The sequence below is a fragment of the Danio rerio genome, chromosome 24 (assembly GCF_052040795.2).
Source record: "Danio rerio strain M-AB ecotype USA chromosome 24, GRCz13ab, whole genome shotgun sequence".
Taxonomy (NCBI): Eukaryota; Metazoa; Chordata; class Actinopteri; order Cypriniformes; family Danionidae; genus Danio; species Danio rerio.
Genome location: NC_141044.1, coordinates 42,683,551 through 42,706,523, shown reverse-complemented (window position 1 = coordinate 42,706,523; position 22,973 = coordinate 42,683,551). Strand labels below are relative to the sequence as shown.

General features: G+C 30.1%; 2 protein-coding genes across 17 annotated transcripts in view; one reads left to right on the top strand and one right to left on the bottom strand.

The window, feature by feature from the left end:
• Window positions 1-22,973, bottom strand: part of katnip (katanin interacting protein) — a 1,410,884-nt gene that overhangs the window by 1,146,321 nt on the left and 241,590 nt on the right. The window lies entirely within an intron of this gene.
• The window catches only part of slc12a7b (solute carrier family 12 member 7b), a 107,225-nt gene that overhangs the window by 81,725 nt on the left and 2,527 nt on the right, over window positions 1-22,973 (top strand). For 3 of the 16 annotated variants that reach the window (XM_087310044.1, XM_087310046.1, XM_087310050.1), the window contains exons 12-25: window positions 836-1,010; window positions 2,068-2,186; window positions 2,260-2,358; window positions 4,529-4,648; window positions 4,784-4,888; window positions 11,051-11,219; window positions 12,845-13,040; window positions 13,730-13,896; window positions 14,456-14,587; window positions 14,682-14,789; window positions 16,505-16,615; window positions 19,788-19,963; window positions 20,680-20,694; window positions 22,279-22,412. In XM_087310044.1, the coding sequence (XP_087166170.1) occupies window positions 836-1,010; window positions 2,068-2,186; window positions 2,260-2,358; window positions 4,529-4,648; window positions 4,784-4,888; window positions 11,051-11,219; window positions 12,845-13,040; window positions 13,730-13,896; window positions 14,456-14,587; window positions 14,682-14,789; window positions 16,505-16,615; window positions 19,788-19,963; window positions 20,680-20,694; window positions 22,279-22,412 (1,826 nt within the window). Of the gene's footprint in view, window positions 1-835; window positions 1,011-2,067; window positions 2,187-2,259; window positions 2,359-4,528; window positions 4,649-4,783; window positions 4,889-11,050; window positions 11,220-12,844; window positions 13,041-13,729; window positions 13,897-14,455; window positions 14,588-14,681; window positions 14,790-16,504; window positions 16,616-19,787; window positions 19,964-20,679; window positions 20,695-22,278; window positions 22,911-22,973 lie in introns of all 16 variants that reach the window. The other 13 variants (XM_087310048.1, XM_087310052.1, XM_087310054.1 and 10 more) reach the window with 5 other exon arrangements.

Sequence of the window (22,973 nt, the reverse complement as noted above, 5' to 3'; positions counted from 1 at the left end):
AGATTACTGCTGTTTACAGTGTACTTTCTACATAGACCGCATTTAAAGAGATAGTTCACCCAAAAATGAACATTTACTCACTATGTTATCACCCCAAAGTGGTTTCAAACCTTTATGAGTTTGTTCTGTTGAACACAAAAGAAGATATTTTGAAGAATGCTGAAAACCTGTAACCATTGACTTCTATAGTAGGAAAACAGGTACAGTACATTTCCATCATGATTTATTTGAAGACACATACAGTACTAAAATTTCACTCAGTGTAACAATAATATATATACATACAATAGTAACATTATACACACTAGTATATATATATATATATATATATATATATATATATATATATATATATATATATATATATATATATATATATATATATATATATATATATATATATATATATATATATATACACACACACACACACACACTCATAAACGCTTCATTAGGCAAATTCAGAAAACGACTCCTCTAATGACATATTAAAGGGATAGTTCCCACACAAAAAAAGGAAAACTGATTCACTATTTACAGACTTTTATGAATTTCTTTGTTCTGTAGAACATAAAACAAGATATTTTGAAGAATGCTGAAAACCTGTAACCATTGACTTCCATGGTAGGAAAACAAATACTATAGAAGTAAATAGTTACATTTTTTTGAAAGGTTTGTGAATGATGATGGAATGTGTCATTTTTTAGGTGAAATACGCCTTTAACGCTGCCCCATAAATAATAATATATTTATGTTTTATGCAGTATTACAGGGCATCAATGTGAGGTGGTTTGAAATATTAATATATGTTTGTTTGTTTAATTGTCTGCTTTAGGTTTGGAGACTCTGTGAAAGGGAATCTGGTGATTGGTACATTGTCCTGGCCCTCCCCCTGGGTGATTGTGATTGGCTCTTTCTTCTCCTGCTGTGGGGCGGGGCTTCAGAGTCTCACCGGTGCCCCCCGACTGCTGCAGGCCATTGCGCGGGACGGCATCGTGCCCTTCCTCGAGGTACAGTCTGCAGAAAAATCATACTAATATTAATAAAGATCTTGAAAGGTCTCGAAATTGCAACCATTTTGGTCGCATATGCATCTGAAATTTAATTATGTTGTCTCACACACATTTTTACTTGCTCAAGCTACTTAATCAAAATGAGAAACAATTCTTGAGATTTCATTGGGACAACTTAATTTTTTATGTTCAATCCACATAAATTTGTTAAGTTAACTTAGTCGATTTGTGTTGAGACAACATGAATGAATTATGTGGAACCCTGCATTTTTTACAGTGTTATATATTTAGGAGCAAAAGTGTAGAGCTATGATAAGAAATGTAATTAATTTTTGTTATTATTATCAATCATTATCGTCATCATTAAAATTTATAATTATTGGACATGATTTTGGAATTATTGCTCAAACAAGTGAACGCAGCATTAGGTTGATGCTGTTTTTTGCTAGTTCTGATTGTTGTTGTTTTCAAATACAGTAAAAACAATTAATATACAATTTGCAATGGTGCTCATTCATTTTTCGTGGGTGTTTCTTAATTGTTGAAGTTGGGAGCACCGATGCTAAATAATATCTATAATTATGTTTTATATAAATGCTTTCTAATAATTGCATCCATTTATTAAATTATTAGTTTTAGTAATGTTAGTACTATATCCAAAAACTGTTTAATTTTCATTTAATATTTATGTTTTATTTCAGCTTTATTTCAGTGATTTTAATAGCTTTATATAACAATAGCAACATTTTTTTATACTTTAACCTTATTTTTACACTTTATTTTTAGTCAACTCACTAACAGATTTTTTTTACATTGACTAAAAATACAATTACATCTTAATTAGATATTATATTTTAATTAGATTACAATTGTTACTTAGAAAATGTAAAAATTATTTGTTAACTCAAGTTTCCTTCAAGTGGTTTCAGAAGCATCCAGCAAATTAGATCTTTGTTAATGCAAGATAATCATTGCTTTAAAGTAAATAAGATAAGTTGGCTCTTTTGATTGATGATTGATCTTAGTATTATTGTTCACATACGTTGTCTCTCAGGTGTTTGGTCATGGAAAAGCTAACGGCGAGCCAACGTGGGCTCTTCTTCTGACCGCTCTGATCTGTGAAAGTGGAATCCTCATCGCTTCTCTTGATGCTGTGGCTCCAATCCTTTCAATGTGAGTCTGATTTCTGCAGTCGTTTACCTGTGATGATGACAGACTGTGAGATTGACCGTGTTTCTGTCCTCAGGTTTTTCCTCATGTGTTATCTGTTCGTGAACCTGGCTTGTGCTCTGCAGACGCTGCTCAGGACGCCCAACTGGAGACCACGCTTCAAATACTACCACTGGTCAGAAAAACAACTCTCTAATACCACTGGGTTTACTGTGCAAAATACAATAAACATGCAAAACATTATTGTAACTCATAATAACTCTATTCTATTTGAATTTATGTTTAAATGTTAATAATAATTTTTGGGTTACACTTTATTTTAAGTGGCTCGAACTTATTTGTATGTACACCAAAAATAAATAATTGGTTACACTATAACTAATGTTTAAATACTTGTTTTTACATTGTACTTATACTTGATTAAATACCTGCATGTAATTACATCTGTAATTAAATTCTGTAAGTACATTTGTAATTACACTGTTGACCATCCCATACACCTTAACCCTACTCATAAAACTACCCATACATCCAAACCTGTCTCTAACCTGAATCATATTGCCACCTCAAGAGCACCACAAGTGTTCTGCAATACATTATGAACACATTAAGTACACTATATTTATATTTTGATGAAAGTACACAGTAGTTAAGGCCACTTAATATTAAGTAGGACCATTTTTTGCAATGCTGCATCATTGCTCTGATTTTTGTGTGTTGAATGGCTTTATTTTAAACTAGTTAAACATGTATGCATGCATACTAATAAAATATGCATATGAATAACATTAATATTCAATTCATATCAAACTCAACCTATTCAAAAAGAGATCATCAGATCCTACTCCCATTATTACTAATGCCCAATCACAATCAGCCGAAATAAATAAAAAAATCAGTCATAACATTTTGAAAAATAAAAAAAATACTACTTAAATACTATTATCTGTATCTATCGTAATACTAACTACACTCACTGGCCACTTTATTAGGTACACCTTATTAGTACGGGTTGGACTGATTTTTTTCTTCAGAACTGCCTTAATCCTTCATGGCAGAGATTAAACAAGGTACTGGAAATATTCCTCAGAGATTTTGCTCCATATTGACATGATAGCATCACACAGTTGCTGCAGATTTGTCGGCTGCACATCCATGATGCCAATCTCCTGTTCCAACACGTCCCAAAGCTGCTCTATTGCATTGAGCTCTGGTGACTGTGGAGGCCATTTGAGTATAGTGAACTCATTGTCATGTTCAAGAAACCAGTCTGAGATGATTGAGCTTTATGACATGGTGTGTTATCCTGCTGGAAGTAGCCATCTTCTGATGGGTACACCGTGGCCATAAAGGAATGGAATCAGCAACAATACTCAGTTTGAACTGCAGCAGATCATCTTGACCATGTCTACATGCCTAAATGCAATAAGTTGCTGCCATGTGACTGACTGATTAGAAATTTGCATTAATGATCAGTTGGACAAGTGTACCTAATAAAGTGGCCAGTGAGTGTATACTGTATCTGTTGTTCATAACTCTTCAGTGTCACATCAGACTCTCTCAGAATGATTTACTTGATATAGAATGTCTTTTAATAAATCATCAGTGTCCAATGAATGAGTATTAATAGTACTAACATATATAACTCTGTAAATGGCACTTACTGAAATATTTATTGGGAAAAGTATGGAGTGTTAGTTGTTATTACACAACTTTTAAACTTTTATGACTTTATTATACTTTATTATTATATTTATTTATGTTTAGGAATTATTATATTTTATATTTCGATAATAATAATAATAATATATATGTTTATGATCCCATTTTCAGCTAAAAAAAACCCTGTATTTATCATTAAAATGTTTGAATAAAGGTGTCATTGCTCAAATTAAAACATTTTTGAGAGCTTCATTAATATTTAATGAAATTTTATTGGTAAATTCAGCTTATACCACTGTAGTTGAGGTATAAAAAATATTAATGACCGTGTTATATGATTCAATACATATTTATAATGGCCTTATGACCATTATCGTCATGGCAGATTTAGGATGAGATTTGTTGTCTTGGTAAGGTCAAGACATGTAATGGTTGTGATGTATTTGTTTTTGCCAAGTTTTCATAAGAAACAATGTCATCTTTACATTTAAAATGTCATAACTGAGCAAATGACACTTAATAACAGTGGTCATAAGCATGCATAAAATCTCATTCACATTCATGACATTATAAAGGTTTCATGACAGTCTTATGAACACCTTTACTTAAGTTACCAAATATTTAAAACTATTTAGACATGTATTCTTGGTCTCATTTAAAGCATATTTTCTGTCATCTTCCAGGGCTCTGTCGTTCCTGGGCATGAGTTTGTGTCTGGCTCTGATGTTCATATCCTCCTGGTACTACGCTCTGGTGGCCATGCTCATCGCTGGATGCATCTACAAGTACATCGAGTACCGCGGGTAAGAGCTGAAGCGCATTACACCGTGCAGACCGTAAGCTGATTACTGATCCGGCGGCCTTTATCTGACTGAGTGATTGACTGCTGAAGCTCACTGTGTGTTCACACCCACTCTTTTCTATATGTGTGTGTTCAGGGCGGAGAAGGAATGGGGCGACGGGATCCGCGGTCTGTCCCTTAATGCTGCACGATATGCTCTCATTCGGCTGGAGGAAGCACCGCCACACACCAAAAACTGGAGGTGAGGACGATCGAAAACTCACAAATACTAAGTGCAATTATAATCAGAATGTCATTTACAAAGGAGGTGAATGCACAAAACAGGGGTCACCTATGAAATGATCTATTAAAACACAAACTTGACAGGAGAATATGCACAGCTGTAATTAAACTTTAGGTATAAACGTTGTAACAATAATATTAAATATTCACTTAATTTAAGCACTTTAAAGGGCACCTGTTATGCAAAAATCGTGTGGGAACAGTGTATGCTCCGCCCTCTTTTAGATTTAAATCTCATTTGAATTTAAAGCGACAGTCACCAAATCTCCACAATTATTTTCAAAGCCTAAAAGGGTCAAATTCAGAGAGTTAGAAAACATTTTCAGTGTGCTAGTTTGAGCTGAAACTTCACACACACACACTCTAGAGACATCAGAGATTTATTTTAAATTTTGTAAAAAGGGGCATAACAGGTTTATTGTAAATTATCATATGAGCCATAATCAATAATAAATACATTTAAATGTATTATTGTATTATTATATTAGATGTATATTTTAGGAAGATTTCTATGCAATATTGTACAAATTGTATATATATTTTTGTAAACCACATAGTACAAAAGTATCTTTTTGAATAAAATTATTACTTTTATACTACATGTTACAAGTTACTACATGTTACTTTTATAAAACAGGTATGTTAAATTGATCAAAAGTGAAAGTAATGATGTAATGTTTGTCTATTTGTAATGTTTGCAAATAGATCTCTTTTAAATAAGGTGATCTTTCTGGTCATGCATAAATCCTTAAAGTTTTTATTTATCATAGCTGCAACAAAAACTAAATTAAATTAAATTAAATTAATAATAAGTACTGTTTTTTCCCCCATACAGCAAGAGCATATTAATAAGTTAATCAAAAGTGAAAGTAGAAATAATCACAATGTTGGCAAATAGATCTGGTTCAAATAAATTTAACTTCGTTCATCTATGAACTTTAAAGAAATTTCATGTATCATAGTTGGCACAAAAATATAATAATAAATTAATAAATTAAATTAAATCAATTTAAAAAGTATTTTTACATTTTTTTTTCCCATACAGAAAGGGCATTTTAAAACGGATCAAAAGTGAAAGTAAAACTAAGATTAATTACAAGCAAAATAAAAGTTTGTTTTAACATAATATATGTGAATGTGTATTTTACATATGTGATACTTTTTGTATATTTAACTGATATTTTAATTTATATATAATTTGTATCATATACACATATATTTAATATCCAAATATAAAAAATAACTTTTTCTAAAATATATGCATGCATCATGTGTGTATTTATAATTTTATATATATTTATAATTTATATATATATATATATATATATATATATATATATATATATATATATATATATATATATATACACACACACACACACACACACACACATACATACATACATACATACGTACATACATAATAAATACACACAGTACACCATTTGAATTATGTAAAAATAAACTTTTTTATTTTGTATGTGAATCATTTTGCCAAGCACTGTTTATAATGTTAGCAAATTAATCTGTTTCAAACAAATTCACATTTCTGTTCATCCATGATTTCTTAAAACAATTGGATTTATTGAATTGCCACATAAATATGATGCTGCTTTTTTAAATAACTAACTAAATAAAAGTAGAAAGAGCATGATCTGCTCAAAAATGTTTAAACAAGATAATAATCAGAAATGTTTCAATATCAGCAGATACAATTGATTTCTGAAGAATCCAGTGACACTAAATGACTAATGATGATGTTAATTCAGTATTAATTCACAGAAGTAAATTGCATTTTAAAATATATTCTCTTACCAAACAGATTTTTCAAAGTGTGATAATATTTCAGAGTTTTACTTTATTTCTAACTAAATAAATGTGGCCTTGGTGAACATAAAAACAGCATAAACTGACCTCAGACTTTTAAATCAAATATGTATCATGTTTATCACAAACTCTAAAGTTCAATGAAAAACCAAATGCTCTCCTACACTGGTCAACTCTTCAGTGTTATAATCCATGCAGAATCAGTATTGGATTTTTCTCTGAGCTTTCAGTAATCTTTGATAGATTAAATAACCTGTATACAACGAGACACAATGAAAGTTCAGCCGTCTTTCAGGAATCAGGTCAAATCTGTTCATTCCTCTAATCTACAGAGGAGAAACTGAGCTGTATTTGTTCTTTGACATTTGTGAACGTCTCCGTCAAAGGACATCGTGTTTCTGTCTAAGCCTCTTTAGTGGACTCTTCTTTGACTGATTCACAACTCTAATAAAATAAAAGCATCAAAAAATGTTACTAAAATCAGGTGTTTGGAAAAGTTTACTTGATACTGAGGAAACATTTCTCATTTTCAAAAATCTAAAAAAAAAATAAACAATATTAAAAATGTCAAAGACATCACAAAAAAATAAATCACAAAAATGTAAGTGTGTATTTCCCATGAGCCTGTGTTGATTAAATGTTTACATTTATTTGATCTATTTTAAATAAATGAAACTTTCTGTTCATCCATTAATCATGAAAAAAATACATTTTATTTTTATTACTCTATAAATATACTCTATAAATATATTTTATTTTTATTATTATTTATTTATATTATCACTGTACTGTTTAACACTGAAAAACATTATATATAAAAAATAATGTAAATAATATCAAAAACATTAAAACATTAAAAACATTAAAACTTTACAAGATATTGAAATAACTGAATACAAAATATTAATGAAAAACTAGAGATTGTTTTAAATTATCTTAATAAAAGAATACAGCTTAAATGACACTGATTAACTCAAATGAATGACTTAAATATTTTTATTAAAGGGTTGATCTCTCAGATAAAAATGAAAAAAATCTTTAAAAAAAAGAAAAAATCTAAGTTCAACAAAATAATTGCAACTTAAAAAATGTAAAAGATATTGCAATAAAATGTATACAAAATATAAATAAAAAATAAAAAATAAATAAAAAAATATTTAAAATTATAGTAAAAAAAATCAAAAAACATTTGACTAACACAAATTACAATGAGATTCAAGTAGTTTTTTTATCATTAATTAATAAAAGCAATGATATTATCTTGATGCAAAAACAATCCATGAGATGAAGATTAAAAAAACTTTAAATTTTAAAAAAATTAGTTAAAAATGTATAGATAATGCAATAAATTAATTCAGAATGTTAATAAAAACTATCATCTATTTTTAAATTATAGTAATAAAAAATAGTTTTAAAAAACTTAAATATTAACACTTAAATGACAATGGGAATCGAATAGTTTTTTTAGCAATAATATTATCTTGATGCTAAACAAAATCCTTGAGAGGAAGTAAAATATTTAAAAAAAAAATAAAGCTATTGTATAAGATATTGCAATAAATGAATTTAAAATATCAATAAATATACATTATTTTAAATTATATAAAACAAATATATTAAGACAAACTCAAATTACAGGAAGTTTTTAAATAATTGAATGATTAATAAAAGCAGTAGACAAAAATAAAGTATGAGATAAAGTAAAATAAAAAAATGTTAAATAAAAAGTAAAACTTAAAAAACATTATTCAAAATATTCAGAAAACTACAAACTATTTAACATTGTAGTAAAAATGTTTTTAAGACTGACAGATGTCAATGAGAATCAAGTACTTAAACCATTAATAAAATCAATAATAGTAGCTTGATAGTTAAAAAAAAAAAAACAGTGATAAAGTAAAATAAAAAAAAAAGACAAATGTTTCACGCTTCAGAATGAGTTTGTGAACTGATTTCCCAGCTGCACTCCAGTAACCTCTATCAGGTTTAATTTGAGCGAGTTTCCCTGACTCATCTGCTGCAGGATTGAGTGTAGAGTAAATCATCATTAATGATAATGTGGTGGTGAGCTTTCACATCTAACCTCAGATTGACATCATTCACCTGAAAGCATCACACCTGCGACAGTCCTGCAATAATCCTTTAATCCAGAGCCAGAAAAACCTCCAGGGCTTTAAATCTGGAGCCTCAGACTTCAGTTCTCCACAGCCTTCACTTTCACTGCGCCTGTAAATACTCAGAACAAATACATTAGACATGTACTGGGGCTGTTTAGCGTTGAGGATTCAACATCTGAAGATATAATGCACTAAAACTCTTCTCATATGCTTTCAAGTATTAAGTATATATATATATATATATATATATATATATATATATATATATATATATATATATATATATATATATATATATATATATATATATTCATTCACTTTCTTTTCGGCTTAGTCCCTTTATTAATCTAGGGTCGCCACCGCGGAGTGAACCGCCAACTTATCCAGCATGTTTTTATGCAGCGGACGCCCTTTCAGCCGCAACCCATCTCTGGAAAACATCCATTCACATTCACTCACACACACTACGGACAATTGAGCTTACCCAATTCACCTGTACTCCCAGGCTCAAACCAGTAACCTTCTTGCTGTGAGGTGGCAGCACTACCTACTGCGCCACTGCGTCACCTATATATATATCAATAAGTAGACAAGTACTGTAATGAATTATGCATAACAGTGTGTATTAAAAACATTAAGAAGAACTTTACATGCTTTATGTGCAGTTTTAAGGACAATAAATGTTTTAGTTTATTTTGTAAAATTGTTCAATATATTACAATATCCATTTAATAGACAATAATAAATAATAATAAATAATAAACAGATATATTTATTAAAATAATATGTCAGTCATCAGACATATTTAGAAATTGAAAGATAATACAATTAAATTCAAGCGAAATATTGCAAAAATAATTTACAACCTACAAAATAAAAATTGGCTTCAGTACTGAGTAATCTCATGTATATATGCACAAATATAATATTGTATAGCCTCCTATAAAAATATATATACATTTAAAAGAGAGATTTGTGTGGGGTGTACTTATACGGTATGCTGAATACTGTATATATAATATTATTTATTTATTTATTATTTATACATCTGCCATCATTGACATTGGTATCAGCTATTGCATAAGTCATGTGCAGTTTTTATTTGAGATCATTTGCTCACATTAAATTGTATTATATAATAGTTTAGTCAGGGTTATTACAGTTGTCAACAGATAAACTAAATTCTTAGAAAATTATTTTATTTTAAATAAAGTAATAATTGAGTTGAAATACAATACAATATCACAATAAAATTGTTTTACATTATTAAGGCATTTGTTAACGTTTTATATTTATGACAAAAACTCAATGAAAAAACTGCAATGCTGCAAAAAATAAACATTATATAGACATTAAATAAACTTCATAAATGCCATAAGATAGCACAAACATAAATGAGCAAAATGTGAACTAAAATGAAGATAAAAAACAGAACATGTAAAAATAAAACCTGATAACTTAAAGATTAATAAGAGGATTACAATAAAGCTAAACAACACTGAATTGATGTTATATATATATATATTTTCCTTCATCCTATTACCCATCTGCCACCTGTGGCACAGGAATTAACTACAGTAAAGCCCACATCAGTCAGTTATGAATTATATATAGACATCTCTGGTCAATGTGTGTGTGTGTGCGTGCGTGTGCGTGCGTTGCGTGTGTTTGTGTGTGCGTGTGTGTGCGTGTTTGTGCGTGCTGGTTATCCTGGGGAGTGTTCAAGTGACTTCACTTATATAGTACAATATAAAAAATAAATAATCTAATAGAAATGCCTGTCGGTTAAAAAATAAGCCTAGATTAAAAGAAGATGGCCAAATGAGAACTTTTCTGTCAACTATAGTTAAACAACTTGTCATAAAGATGAGCACAAATGAAACCCTGCAAACAAAATAAAAACAGGAATGGAGAAAAGAGAGCTCTTCTGTTATCGGCTGTCAGTCAGCGCCCGCTCTGGTTTTCCGGCTCTATCTACAGTGTAAATGCAGACATCAGACATGAGTCACTTTGAATGTGAAAAAGTAAATGCACTAAAACTGTGTGCGCGTGCGTGTGCGTGTGTGTGTGTGTGTGTGTGTGTGTGTGTGTGTGTGTGTGTGTGTGTGTGTGTGTGTGTGTGTGTGTGTGTGTGTGTGTGTGTGTGTGTCTCTGTGTCTGTGTGTGTGCGCGCACAGACCTCAGATGCTGGTTCTACTCAATCTGGACTCAGAGCTGTGTGTGAAGCATCCGCGTCTCCTGTCCTTCACCACACAGCTGAAGGCTGGTAAAGGACTGACCATCGTGGGCTCCGTGCTGGAAGGAACATACCTGAGCAGAGAGAACCAGGCCAAACGCGCAGAGCAGGTACACACACACACACACACACACACACACATCTCAAAAACACTCTTTTGGAAACACTGTGTGGGAATTCATTCATTCGTTTTATTTTCTGCTTAGTCCCTTTATTAATAAGAGATCACCACAGCGGAATGAACCGCCAACTTATCCAGCATATGTTTTACGCAGTTGATGCCCTTCCAGTTGCAACCCATCACTGGGTAACATCCATACACACTCAATCACACACATACACTATGGACAATTCAGCTTACCCAATTCACCTGTACCGCATGTTTTTATACTTGTGGGGGAAACCGGAGCACCCGGAGGAAACCCACGCCAACACGGTTAGAACATGCAAACTCCATACGGAAACACCAACTGACCCAGCCGAGGCTCGAACCAGCAATCTTCTTGCTGTGAGGTGAACATGCTACCCACTGCGCCACCGTGCAGCCTGTGCGGGAAAATTAAGCCATTTTAAGGAGATCATTAGAAAAACTCAAACAGTACTGGGGGCAGCAGTTCTGTGATGGAGGATTAATTCATTTAAGAGTAATAAATAAAAACATTTTGGCTGAGAATGGGAGAATTTTTAATTTATGAAGTCTCTAGTTTATGAAAGAAAGGGTTAGATTAATTTTGAAGCTGAAGGGAGTTTTTGGGATGTAATTTAGATTAGATTACAACATAAAAAAAACTATTAATTGATTGTTAATTAATAATGTATTTTTATTATTAATATCAATGTTTTCATTATTAAGAAATTATTAATTTGAAAAGACAATATTAGGAATTTTTATTATTATATTCTACACCTAAAACTAATGCATTTGTGTTTATTTTTTAGGAGATATATATTTTGACTAAAATGATTTCTTAAGAAAGAAATTCCATTAAATAAAAGAATCCAAGTAGAAATATGTTAATAAAACATTATGATTCTAAACATTTATTCTATAAATCTATCCTTTATATGTTTATTTGTTGATACCGTAAATTTCCACATCTATTAAAAACTGCAGAATAATTAATAAATAAAGACACAATCTGTAAAAACACATGAAAGTATTAAGTATTAGTTTAAAATATTTGTTTTGGGAATGAGACATTTTATTTTGTGCAAAAAAGACAATAAAATATTTAAAATATTATGTAATTTAGTATAATTATGTAATGTATAACTCATTAAAAAGATACACTATTATGAATTTAAAATAATTACAATCTACACCTTAAAATTATTTTTTTTATTTCTTGCATTTTTTTTGTTAAAAATACATCAATACTAGTTTAACATGATTTTATATATATATATATATATATATATATATATATATATATATATATATATATATATATATATCTCATTTAAATGTTTAGTTTTTTGTATTTGTATTGTATTTGCATTGTTGAAACTCTTTGCTCTTAAAAACATTCTAGTGAAGAAAAAGTTCTCCTTATGTAAAGTGATTAGCACTTGATGTGTGAAGTGCTCTATGCAAACAAATAGTCAAGGCAGTTGATTTCTTCAAATCCACCGAGTTTCCAGCCTAAACTGACACTGACCTCTAGTGGACACCGCCTGAAATAAACACATCTCTAACCACCCGTCTTTTGTATTTGTGTTTTCTACTGTGCTGTAGAATATAAAGTCAGCGATGGCGGCGGAGAAGACCAAGGGTTTCTGTCATGTGGTGGTGTCCTCAAACCTGCGGGATGGCATCTCTCATCTTGTCCAGTCTGCAGGACTCGGAGGAATGAAGCACAACTCGGTCCTGATGGCCTGGCCGAGCAACTGGAGACAATCCAGCGACCCGCATACCTGGAGGAGCTTCATCGGTCTGACCATCACTGCATATGCACATAAAGATACAGATACAAATACATATTTATAAACTATACATGCATAATATATACATATATATTATTATTATTACTGTAAATAAACTAAAACAGTAATCTTTAATTTAATATAGATTAATTGACCTGGTAATATTTAATAATGATTGATGTATAATATTTTCTTCAGAGAAAAACTAATTATTATTATTTAATTATTTGATAAATATGCTATAAAAAGTATTTTATTAATTTAAAATGGTTATTAAATATTAATGAAATATTTTTATTTGTCATTTTATTTTTTATTTTAGTCATCTGTATTCAAATGTACTATAATATATAATAATATCATATATTATATAAATATTTATGTTTTATACCCTTATTTTTTGTTTTTATTACTGTTATTAAATAATGATAAGATATAATTATGAATATATATTCATAAACTTTATTGCAGTCGATAAAATGAGTTTTTTGTGCTCTTTAATGCATCTGAAAAACTATTTTATTATATTATTAATGCATTCAAAAAATCTTAGATATTTAGATATTTTCAAGAAACAAACCTATTTCTAGGATTTTTTCCTGATCACATGCATGTATGGTGTTTACAGCTGATTTGTCTGCTCTGAAGGCATCAGGTATGTTGTTGAATGTTGTTTTGTGTGTTTTCCTTTCCTCAGAGACGGTCAGAGAGACGACAGCGGCTCATCTGGCTCTGCTGGTGGCCAAGAACGTGGACAGTTTCCCTCATCAGGAGCGTCTGACTGAAGGAACTATCGACGTGTGGTGGATCGTCCATGATGGAGGAATGCTGATGCTGCTGCCCTTCCTGCTGCGCCAGCACAAGGTCAGAAAACAACACAGCAATTTAATTTAATTTAATTTTATTTTATTTTATTTTATTTTATTTTATTTTATTTTATTTAGTTTAAATAAATTTAAGAAACTTTAGGAACTTTAAGAAGTAAACAATAACTTATTAATAAATAATAATATGAATTAATTGTTAATATAAATATTTTGTATTAATGAATATTAATTACCATTTTAATTACATTTAAATTAAATTAATAAATTAATAACAATAACTATTATAATAATTGACAATTAATTATTAATAAAAATAATAAATAAATGTCTAAAAAGTAAACAAAAGCTTACTAATAAAAATTTATATTTATTAATTAATTAATTTAATTGATTTATTTATTAATAAAAAATATCTTGCCATAAATAAATTTAACTGGCATTTACAAATACACATGTTTTTTTTATCTTCACCTTTAAGTCCCTTTAGATAAAAGTATCTGCTTAATGTTAAATGTAGAGAAACCCTGTCAGAGAAACAACTGCTGATCAATCGCTCCTCTGTCTGTGTGTCTGTCTGCTGTCTGTATGTGTTTCAGGTGTGGAAGAAGTGTAAGATGCGCATCTTCACTGTGGCTCAGATGGATGACAACAGTATTCAGATGAAGAAAGACCTGCAGATGTTCCTCTATCACCTGCGGCTCAACGCTGAGGTGGAGGTGGTGGAGATGGTGAGCACACGCTTATAGTGATTTCGACATGGCTTTTGCTGTGCAGTAAAATAATAGGACTGTTTTTTTTGTTGTTGTTTTTTTTGTGTTTCAGCATGACAGTGACATCTCGGCCTTCACCTATGAGAAAACACTGGTGATGGAGCAGAGGTCACAGATGCTCAAGCAGATGCAGCTCTCCAGGACAGAAAGAGAGAGAGAGGTGATGCTGATACACTCAGTCACACTATTAATACCACACACACCTCAAACACAAAAAAACTAGCAGGACATGAGTCTGTATTTCACTCTAATGTCAAAACTAAAGATAAAAAATCTAAAAGAAAAGTAACGTTCATGCATTATTATGATGATAATTAATATTATTAATGTTACTTAGTGTTACTGTATATATTTTTTATTAATGCTACATAAATTGAATTGTTTATTTTTTTATTTATTACAATTATTTAATGTCAAATGAAGAAAATAATGTATTATTATTGCTATTATTATTATTATTAGTATTATTATTATTAATATTATTATTATTTAATGTCAAATAAATAAAATAATGTATTATTATTATTATTATTATTATTATTATTATTTAATGTTATTTAATGTCAAATAAATAAAACAATGTGTTATTATTATTATTGTTGTTGTTATTATTATTATTAATATTTAATGTCAAATAAATAAAATAATGTTTTATTATTATTATTATTTAATGTTATTCAATGTCAAATAAATGAAATAATGTATTATTATTATTATTATTATTTAATGTTATTTAATGTCAAATAAATAAAACAATGTATTATTATTTTATTATTATTATTATTTTATGTCAAATAAATAAAATAATGTATTATTATTATTTATGTTATTTAATGTCAAATAAATAAAACAATGTATTATTATTATTATTATTTAATGTTATTTAATGTCAAAAAACTAAATAATGTATTATTTAATGTTATTTAATGTCAAATAAATAAAATAATGTATTACTATTATTATTATTATTATTATTATTTAATGTTATTTAATGTCAAATAAATAAAATAATGTATTATTATTATTATTATTATTATTATTATTATTTAATGTCAAGTAAATAAAATAATGCATTATTATTATCATTATTATTTAATTGTAAGTATAGGGGTGGACTTAACCAATAAGAGAAGCAAGCAGCCACTTAGGGCCCCGGGCAATTAGGGGGCTCTAACCAATATATTAATCATAGAACTCTTTTATAAAATCTGTCTATAACCATTACGATTTTAATGTTATTACTTATTTTCAAACCCTTCTGGTTAGATTTTAATATTACAATCTAACCAGAAAAATTAACTGGGCACCGTTAATTTGTGAATTATTATTTTTTTATATTTGTGAATCTGTTGTATTTAATTTTACATTAAGAAAATAAAGATTCCACTTGAAATATATTTTTAACATGCAGTTTATTTACAAAAAATAAAAATGAATATACAGAAGAAAATAATATCTATAAAAAAATAGAGTGTTTTGAGTTGTGATGATAGGGCCTCATACCTGGAATTGCTTAGGGCCCCCAAATCACTAAGCCCGCCCCTGTATTAATAGTAGCAATAGTAACATTATTATTGTCAAATTAATTTATTAATAAACTTTATGCTAATTTCAGGCTAAAAATACATATGGTTCATGTCATATTTGCATTTCAGCAATGACAATTATTGTGTTATGATGATATCAAAAAAGTTAAGCATGCAAAATAACTGAAGTATTAAAAAAAAACATTGGTATCTTGCGTCTAGTTTGTGAGTGTAACTGGTCTAGACGTGTGTTGGCTGTCAATCTGGAAGGATTGGCTGGCGGCTGGTGTTTTGTTGATCTGTGCTCCTCTTTAATTTGTGCTGCTCTCGGGGGGGAAACACTGCTCAGATTCAGAGCATCACCGATGAGTCTCGTAGCTCCATCAGGAGGAAGAACCAGAGCGAAGCACACAGCTCCAGTCTGCAGAACCAGAACACAGCACACGAGCAGCAGGACGAGGTAGAACAGTAGAGTTCTGCAGAAAACCACACTTCCCAGCATGCATCTGTGCTCCGTCACCCCTGCGCCAATCAGCACTGCCCTCCTGACGATCCTTCCGTGTTAGAAATAGAAAACATAATAAATGTGTACAGTTGAAGACAGCATTATTAGCCCTCCTGAGAAATGTGTTTTGTTTTTATATTCTAATATTATAAATGATGTATAACAGAGCAAGGATATTTCATAACACAGTCTCATTGGGAAGATGTGCCCAGGGCTACATATTTGAGAACTGTGAAATTCAATTCAGTTCAATTCACCTTTACTTGTATATCGCTATTACAATGTAGATTTTGTCAAAGCAGCTTCACATAGAAGATTAAAGTTATTTGAAACTGTGTTCAGTTTTCAGAGTTTTAAGTTCAGAAATATGTGCACTAGGCTACATATGGCTGGATTTTGTGTGTAAAACAATTGCTATGGGGCTTTATGAACCCACTGGCAACTTCCTTTTTGCACTACTGTTGGCTGAATACCTCAGTATGCACAGCTTTTCTGGTGTGGTCAGTTTGCTCGGGAGCTCACCTTGTACGGTGTCAGACCAGTGTCTTCCAAACATTTGTCTTCCAAATTTGAGAGCAGGGAGGTTATTAAATATTATAACTGATGATCTGCTACTGATGTTGCTACCACCGCTGTTCAAATCCTGCATCTTCCACCTCTGCAGAAATCAACAGCGCAACTGGGTTATAACGTATGTTGCCAGATTGAGGTAAAAAATGCTTTGAGATTTGAATATTTTGTCAATTGTGTGAAGTAATGAGCGTCATACAAGATTTGGCAACTTGACAAACATGGACATAAAGGGATTTTTCATAACCAGATCGGGTCATTCAAATTACAGGAGTAACAAAACGGGAGGGTGGCGGGGGGGGGAAATGAGTGTGAAATATGGGAGTTTTGGCAGGTATGATTCGAGTCTGACAAAGGACGGTTCTCATACGTGGAAATGGCACATATGAGAAAACAATCCTCAAGTAACATAGTTGAGATTGTCATAAATATACACCGTGAAAACAAAAACTGCAAGACGTCATAGTACAGGGTACATATTTTGTAGTTCTCAAATATACAACCCTGGGAATGTATCTTCAATGAGCCTTGGTTGCATTTTTTGCATTATTTCCTATTATATTTGTCTTCTGGAGAAATATTTTGAAAGTTATTTTGACTGGAATAAATACAGTTTTTATATTTTTATTCAACTATTTGTAAGGTTAACAAATGTTTTGTTTCGATTGGCTACAGAACAAACCACTGTTGACCAATGACTTCCCTAAATTAACCTACTGTAGTTAAGACTTTACATGTCACTTTAAGCTGAATTCTAGTATCTTGAAAAATATCTAGTCAAATATTATGTGCTGTCATCATGGCAAAGATAAAATAAATCAGTTATTATAAATTACTTAATAAATCTATTATGATTAAAAATTTCCCTCTGTTAAACAGCACTTGGGAAATAAATGAACAAGTGAAATTAAAAGTTCACAGGAGGCCTGATGAGTTTGTCTTCAACTGTGTTTGTGTTTGTTTGCTGAATGGTTCACATTTTTGCATGTCGAAGTCTGCATATTACAGACTAATGTAGCTGCATGTTTGTAGTTTGCACATTAGACAAACTAAAACATTAATCTGACATGCTCTTGTTGGGATTGTGATCTGAGCTGTGACGTGCTGCAAATATAATCTGTAGAAATATTGTTCATTTATTGTAAATGCTGTTATTTAGCAGATGCTTTTATCCGAAGAGGCTTACATATAAAGATAAAAGAAGCTCTTCAGATCTTCAGAAAAGCAATATATAGATGTCAAGATTAAGTCTAAGTTAGTTGTTATTATATTATATTATATTATATTATATTATATTATATTATATTATATTATATTGATACTGTTTCAAGTCTCTAAACTTGCAGTTCAGCACGCAAATAATGTGAGTATCTGAGATGTATTTGTGAGTGCCAGATAACTATTTCTTGTATAACGTAACTATTTTACTCATTTTCGCAATGTAACTATTTTTCATATTTTTGTAATGTAACTATATTACTTATTTTCATAACGTAACTATTTTACTTATTTTCGTTGTGTGACTTTATTACGTATTTTCATAATGAAGTTATGCTATGAAAATAGCATAAATATTTTACATATTTTTATAGCGTAATCATTTTAATGTTTTAACGTTTTGTAGCGTTACTATTTTACGTATTTTCATAATGTAACCATATTACTTAATTTCGTTGTGTAACTTTTTTACGTATTTTCATAATGAAGTTATGCTGTGAAAATAGCATAACTATTTTACATATTTTTATAGCGTAATTATTTTAATGTTTTAACGTTTTGTAACGTTACTATTTTACGTATTTTTGTAATGTAATTATTTTACGTATTTTCGTAACGTAACTGTTTTATGTATTTTCATAACATACCTATTTTACATATTTTCGTTATGTAACTATTTTGCATATTTGTGAAGCATAACTATTTTATGTATTTTTGTAGTGTAACTATTTTCCGTATTTTACTAATGTAACTTTTTTATTTTTGTAGTGTAACTCTTATGTATTTTTGTAACATAACTATGTTACATGTTTTTATAACATAACTTTTTTTTTTTTACATATTTTTGTAGTGTAACTATTTTACATATTTTTATAACGGAACTACTTTACTTATTTTCGTATAGTAACTATTTTAGATATTTTCATATGTAACTGTTTTATTTATTTTCGTAGTGTAACTATTTTACATATTTTCGTAACGTACCTATTTTACATATTTTCGTAGTGTAACTATTTTAAATATTTTCATATGTAACTTTTATTTATTTTCATAGTGTAACTATTTTACATATTTTCGTAGTGTAACTACATTTTTTAATGTAACTATTTTACAAATTTTTAAACGTAGCTCTTTCACGTATATTCATAGCATACCCATTTTAGGTATTTTCCGAAAACTGGCTAATTCATACAGATTCATATGATGTCACTTGTATGAAATCGTATTAGATCATACGAATGAGATCATATAAGTTAATATGAATTAGTCACGAAATTAAAAAGTTATAAATTGGCGTGAGATTACATTGTAATATGTGTGATTGTGTGTTTGACCACAGGCTCAGCTGATTCACGACAGAAACACAGCGTCTCATACAGCTATGAATGATAAAGCAGACGCCACGCCAGAGCGAGTCCACATGACCTGGACTAAAGAAAAGCTCTTTAGCGAACGTAGCCGCAGAACAGAGGCTAATGCTAGCATGGCTGTACGAGATCTGTTCAACATGAAGCCGTGAGTGTCTCTCTCAGTCTGCTTTGAGTGGATTGCATCTGCATGCATGCATGCATGCGTGTGTGTGTGTGTGTGTGTGTGTGTGTGTGTGTGTGTGTGTGTGTGTGTGTGTGTGTGTGTGTGTGTGTGTGTGTGTGTGTGTGTGTGTGTGTGTGTGTGTGTGTGTGTGTGTGTGTGTGTGTGTGTGTGTGTGTGTGTGTGTGTGTGTGTGTGTGTGTGTGTGTGTGTGCGCGCGCGAGCGTAAGAGTGTTTGACATGAGCATGAGCTCAGTGTGTTCATCATGTGTTCATCATGTGTTTATATGTAATTATGTCTTTATGTAATTGTATAATATTTGGTAATATTAGAAAAAAATATTCCTAATGTCCACTTTCCAATTACACAAATTTAATATTTTATTTTATTTATTTAAGTTTATTTTTTATGAATATCACAATTTACTTAATAATTTATTACATATATATATAATATAATAAAATATAAATTTTATATATATATATATATATATATATATATATATATATATATATATATATATATATATATATATTGTAAATATGACCTAGAAGTTTTTGTAAGTCTAGTCTGCTGGCTTGTTGTCAGTAGTTTCAGCAGAAGTGCTCTGAGAGATTTCTGTGACGGCATTGATGGTTTTCCTCTTTAAGTAAGTGTTTAAGCCTGTCTCTGTTGTTCTGTCCTCTTTTCCTCTTTCTAGTGAATGGGAGAGTCTGTAAGTCACAATTCTCTGTTCACCATTTCTGTCTGTCTGTCTGTCTGTCTGTCTGTCTGTCTGTCTGTCTGTCTGTCTGTCTGTCTGTGTTTATTACTCAGACATAGAAGTGTGTAAACATGCATGTGTGTTTACATCCCAGCATTCCCTCGCACCCATCACCGCTTCACCTGATGTGCAGCTTAAACTTGTGCTTCACCTTCACCTGTTGTGCCCAGGAACATTTAGTGTTGTTATTATTATTATTATTATTATTATTATTATTATTATTATTATTATTATTGTTATTATTATTACTGTTTCTGTTATTATTATTATTGTTGTTTTTATTGTTGTTATTATTGATATTATTATTGTTGTTATTATTTTTATTAATATTATTGTTGTTGTTATTATTACTATTATTGTTATACCTATTATTATTACTAGTATTGTTATTATTAATATTATTATTATTTCTATTATTGTGATTGGTATTGTTGTTATTGTTATTATTATTATTATTATTATTACTTTTATTGTTATTGATGCTGGTGTTGTTATTATTATTTTTATTATTATTATTATTATTATGTACTATTATCACACTATTAAAACATAAATAAAAATATAAAACATAATAAATAAGTATAATGATATAATAGATGATTATGCAATATAATTAACAAATTATACTAATTAATGTATTAATAATTAATTAATTCATTACATTTATTTATCATTTGTTAGTCGTATTTGTATTGTTATATTTAAACAGTAATTAGAAATAAAATAATATTAATATTAATATTTATTATTTTTATTATTAATAATAATAATACATTTTAGGTATATTTATTTATTATTCATTTCCAACACCAGGACAAAATAATTTTGCAATATTAGTAATAAAAATCACTGTGATTTATTTTTATGATTATTTATTTTATTGGAATATTTTTGTACTCTTTTAATGATGTATATTGAAATGATAATAAATTAGTAATTAGGAAAATAATGATTAATGATTGTCATCCTTATTTTTATTTAGATGCTTATTAATATTTATTTGTCATTTTACTTGTTTGTGGTAAATTTGCTGCATTTTTTCAAATCGCATGGCACCAGGTGGAGCACAGGTTTTATTTTTGTGTAGACGTCTTAATATATGCTTTATTAAAGGCATGTGCATACGCTGTGCATGTCAAATCCTGATGCTGCGCACACTAACCTCAACGGGGCTTCATTTTATAAGCTACATATCATGTAAATTATGCTTTTTTATTACAGTGCAAATGTATTTATGCTGCCATTTTAAATGCATTGTGTATTATATAATAAAGCACAGCTATACAGTTATATATTATATAGTTGAACATCAGTGTATACAGATATTTGACCACAGAATGACAACAATTACCATTGAAAACGGATGTTGTTTCAGTAATAGAGACATTTGGATTCAAACAGTATAACTAAGCATTGAACATTTAGCTGTGCTTTGGAAACACTGCTAAGTTAGTTGAAAATGCACAGTGAAACAATTAGCATCTGTGTTAATGTGATTTCTGTTTATTTCTCTGTCCTTCATCACATGTGAATCAGGAACCAGTCTAATGTGCGCTGCATGCACACGGCCGTCAAGCTCAACGAAGTGATAGTCAATAAATCACAGGGAGCTCATCTGGTCCTTCTCAACATGCCTGGACCACCGAAAAACAGGGGCGGCGATGAAAACTGTATCCTTACGCTAATGGAAGCTTGTGTTTGTGTGCTTCTGATTGGGTCATGAGAATGGGATCTTAATTTAAAGGTGCGATAGGATGCATTGATTCACCAGATATGGTTTTATTTGCTTATTTAAGTAACCACATGAATTACCCCATGCATGAATAGCTTTGTTTTGACCATATTTGGAATGGTCATGAATATTAATGAGCTACACTTACAAGCTTTTAAAACCCATGCAGATGTTTTGCTTATTGTTTTTGGAGTATCTGAGGTACAAGCTGTAAAAGCTCTGTCCCATTTTAAAAAGGGGCGGGGAAAACAGCAGCTCATTTGCATTTAAAGGCGCAAACAAAAACAAGTGTGAGGCCTGAAAACTGTATCCTTACAGTAATATCAGATGTGTTTGTGTGTTTCTGACAGCTGATGAGAAAGAGAACTTGATTTAAAAGTGCCATAAAGTGCAGTGATTCAATAAGTTAAACTGTTCTCTGATGTCTACATTATAGGTATGTGGCTTAAGTAAAATAATGACCAGAAATGGTTTTATATGCTCGTTTATAACCACAGGA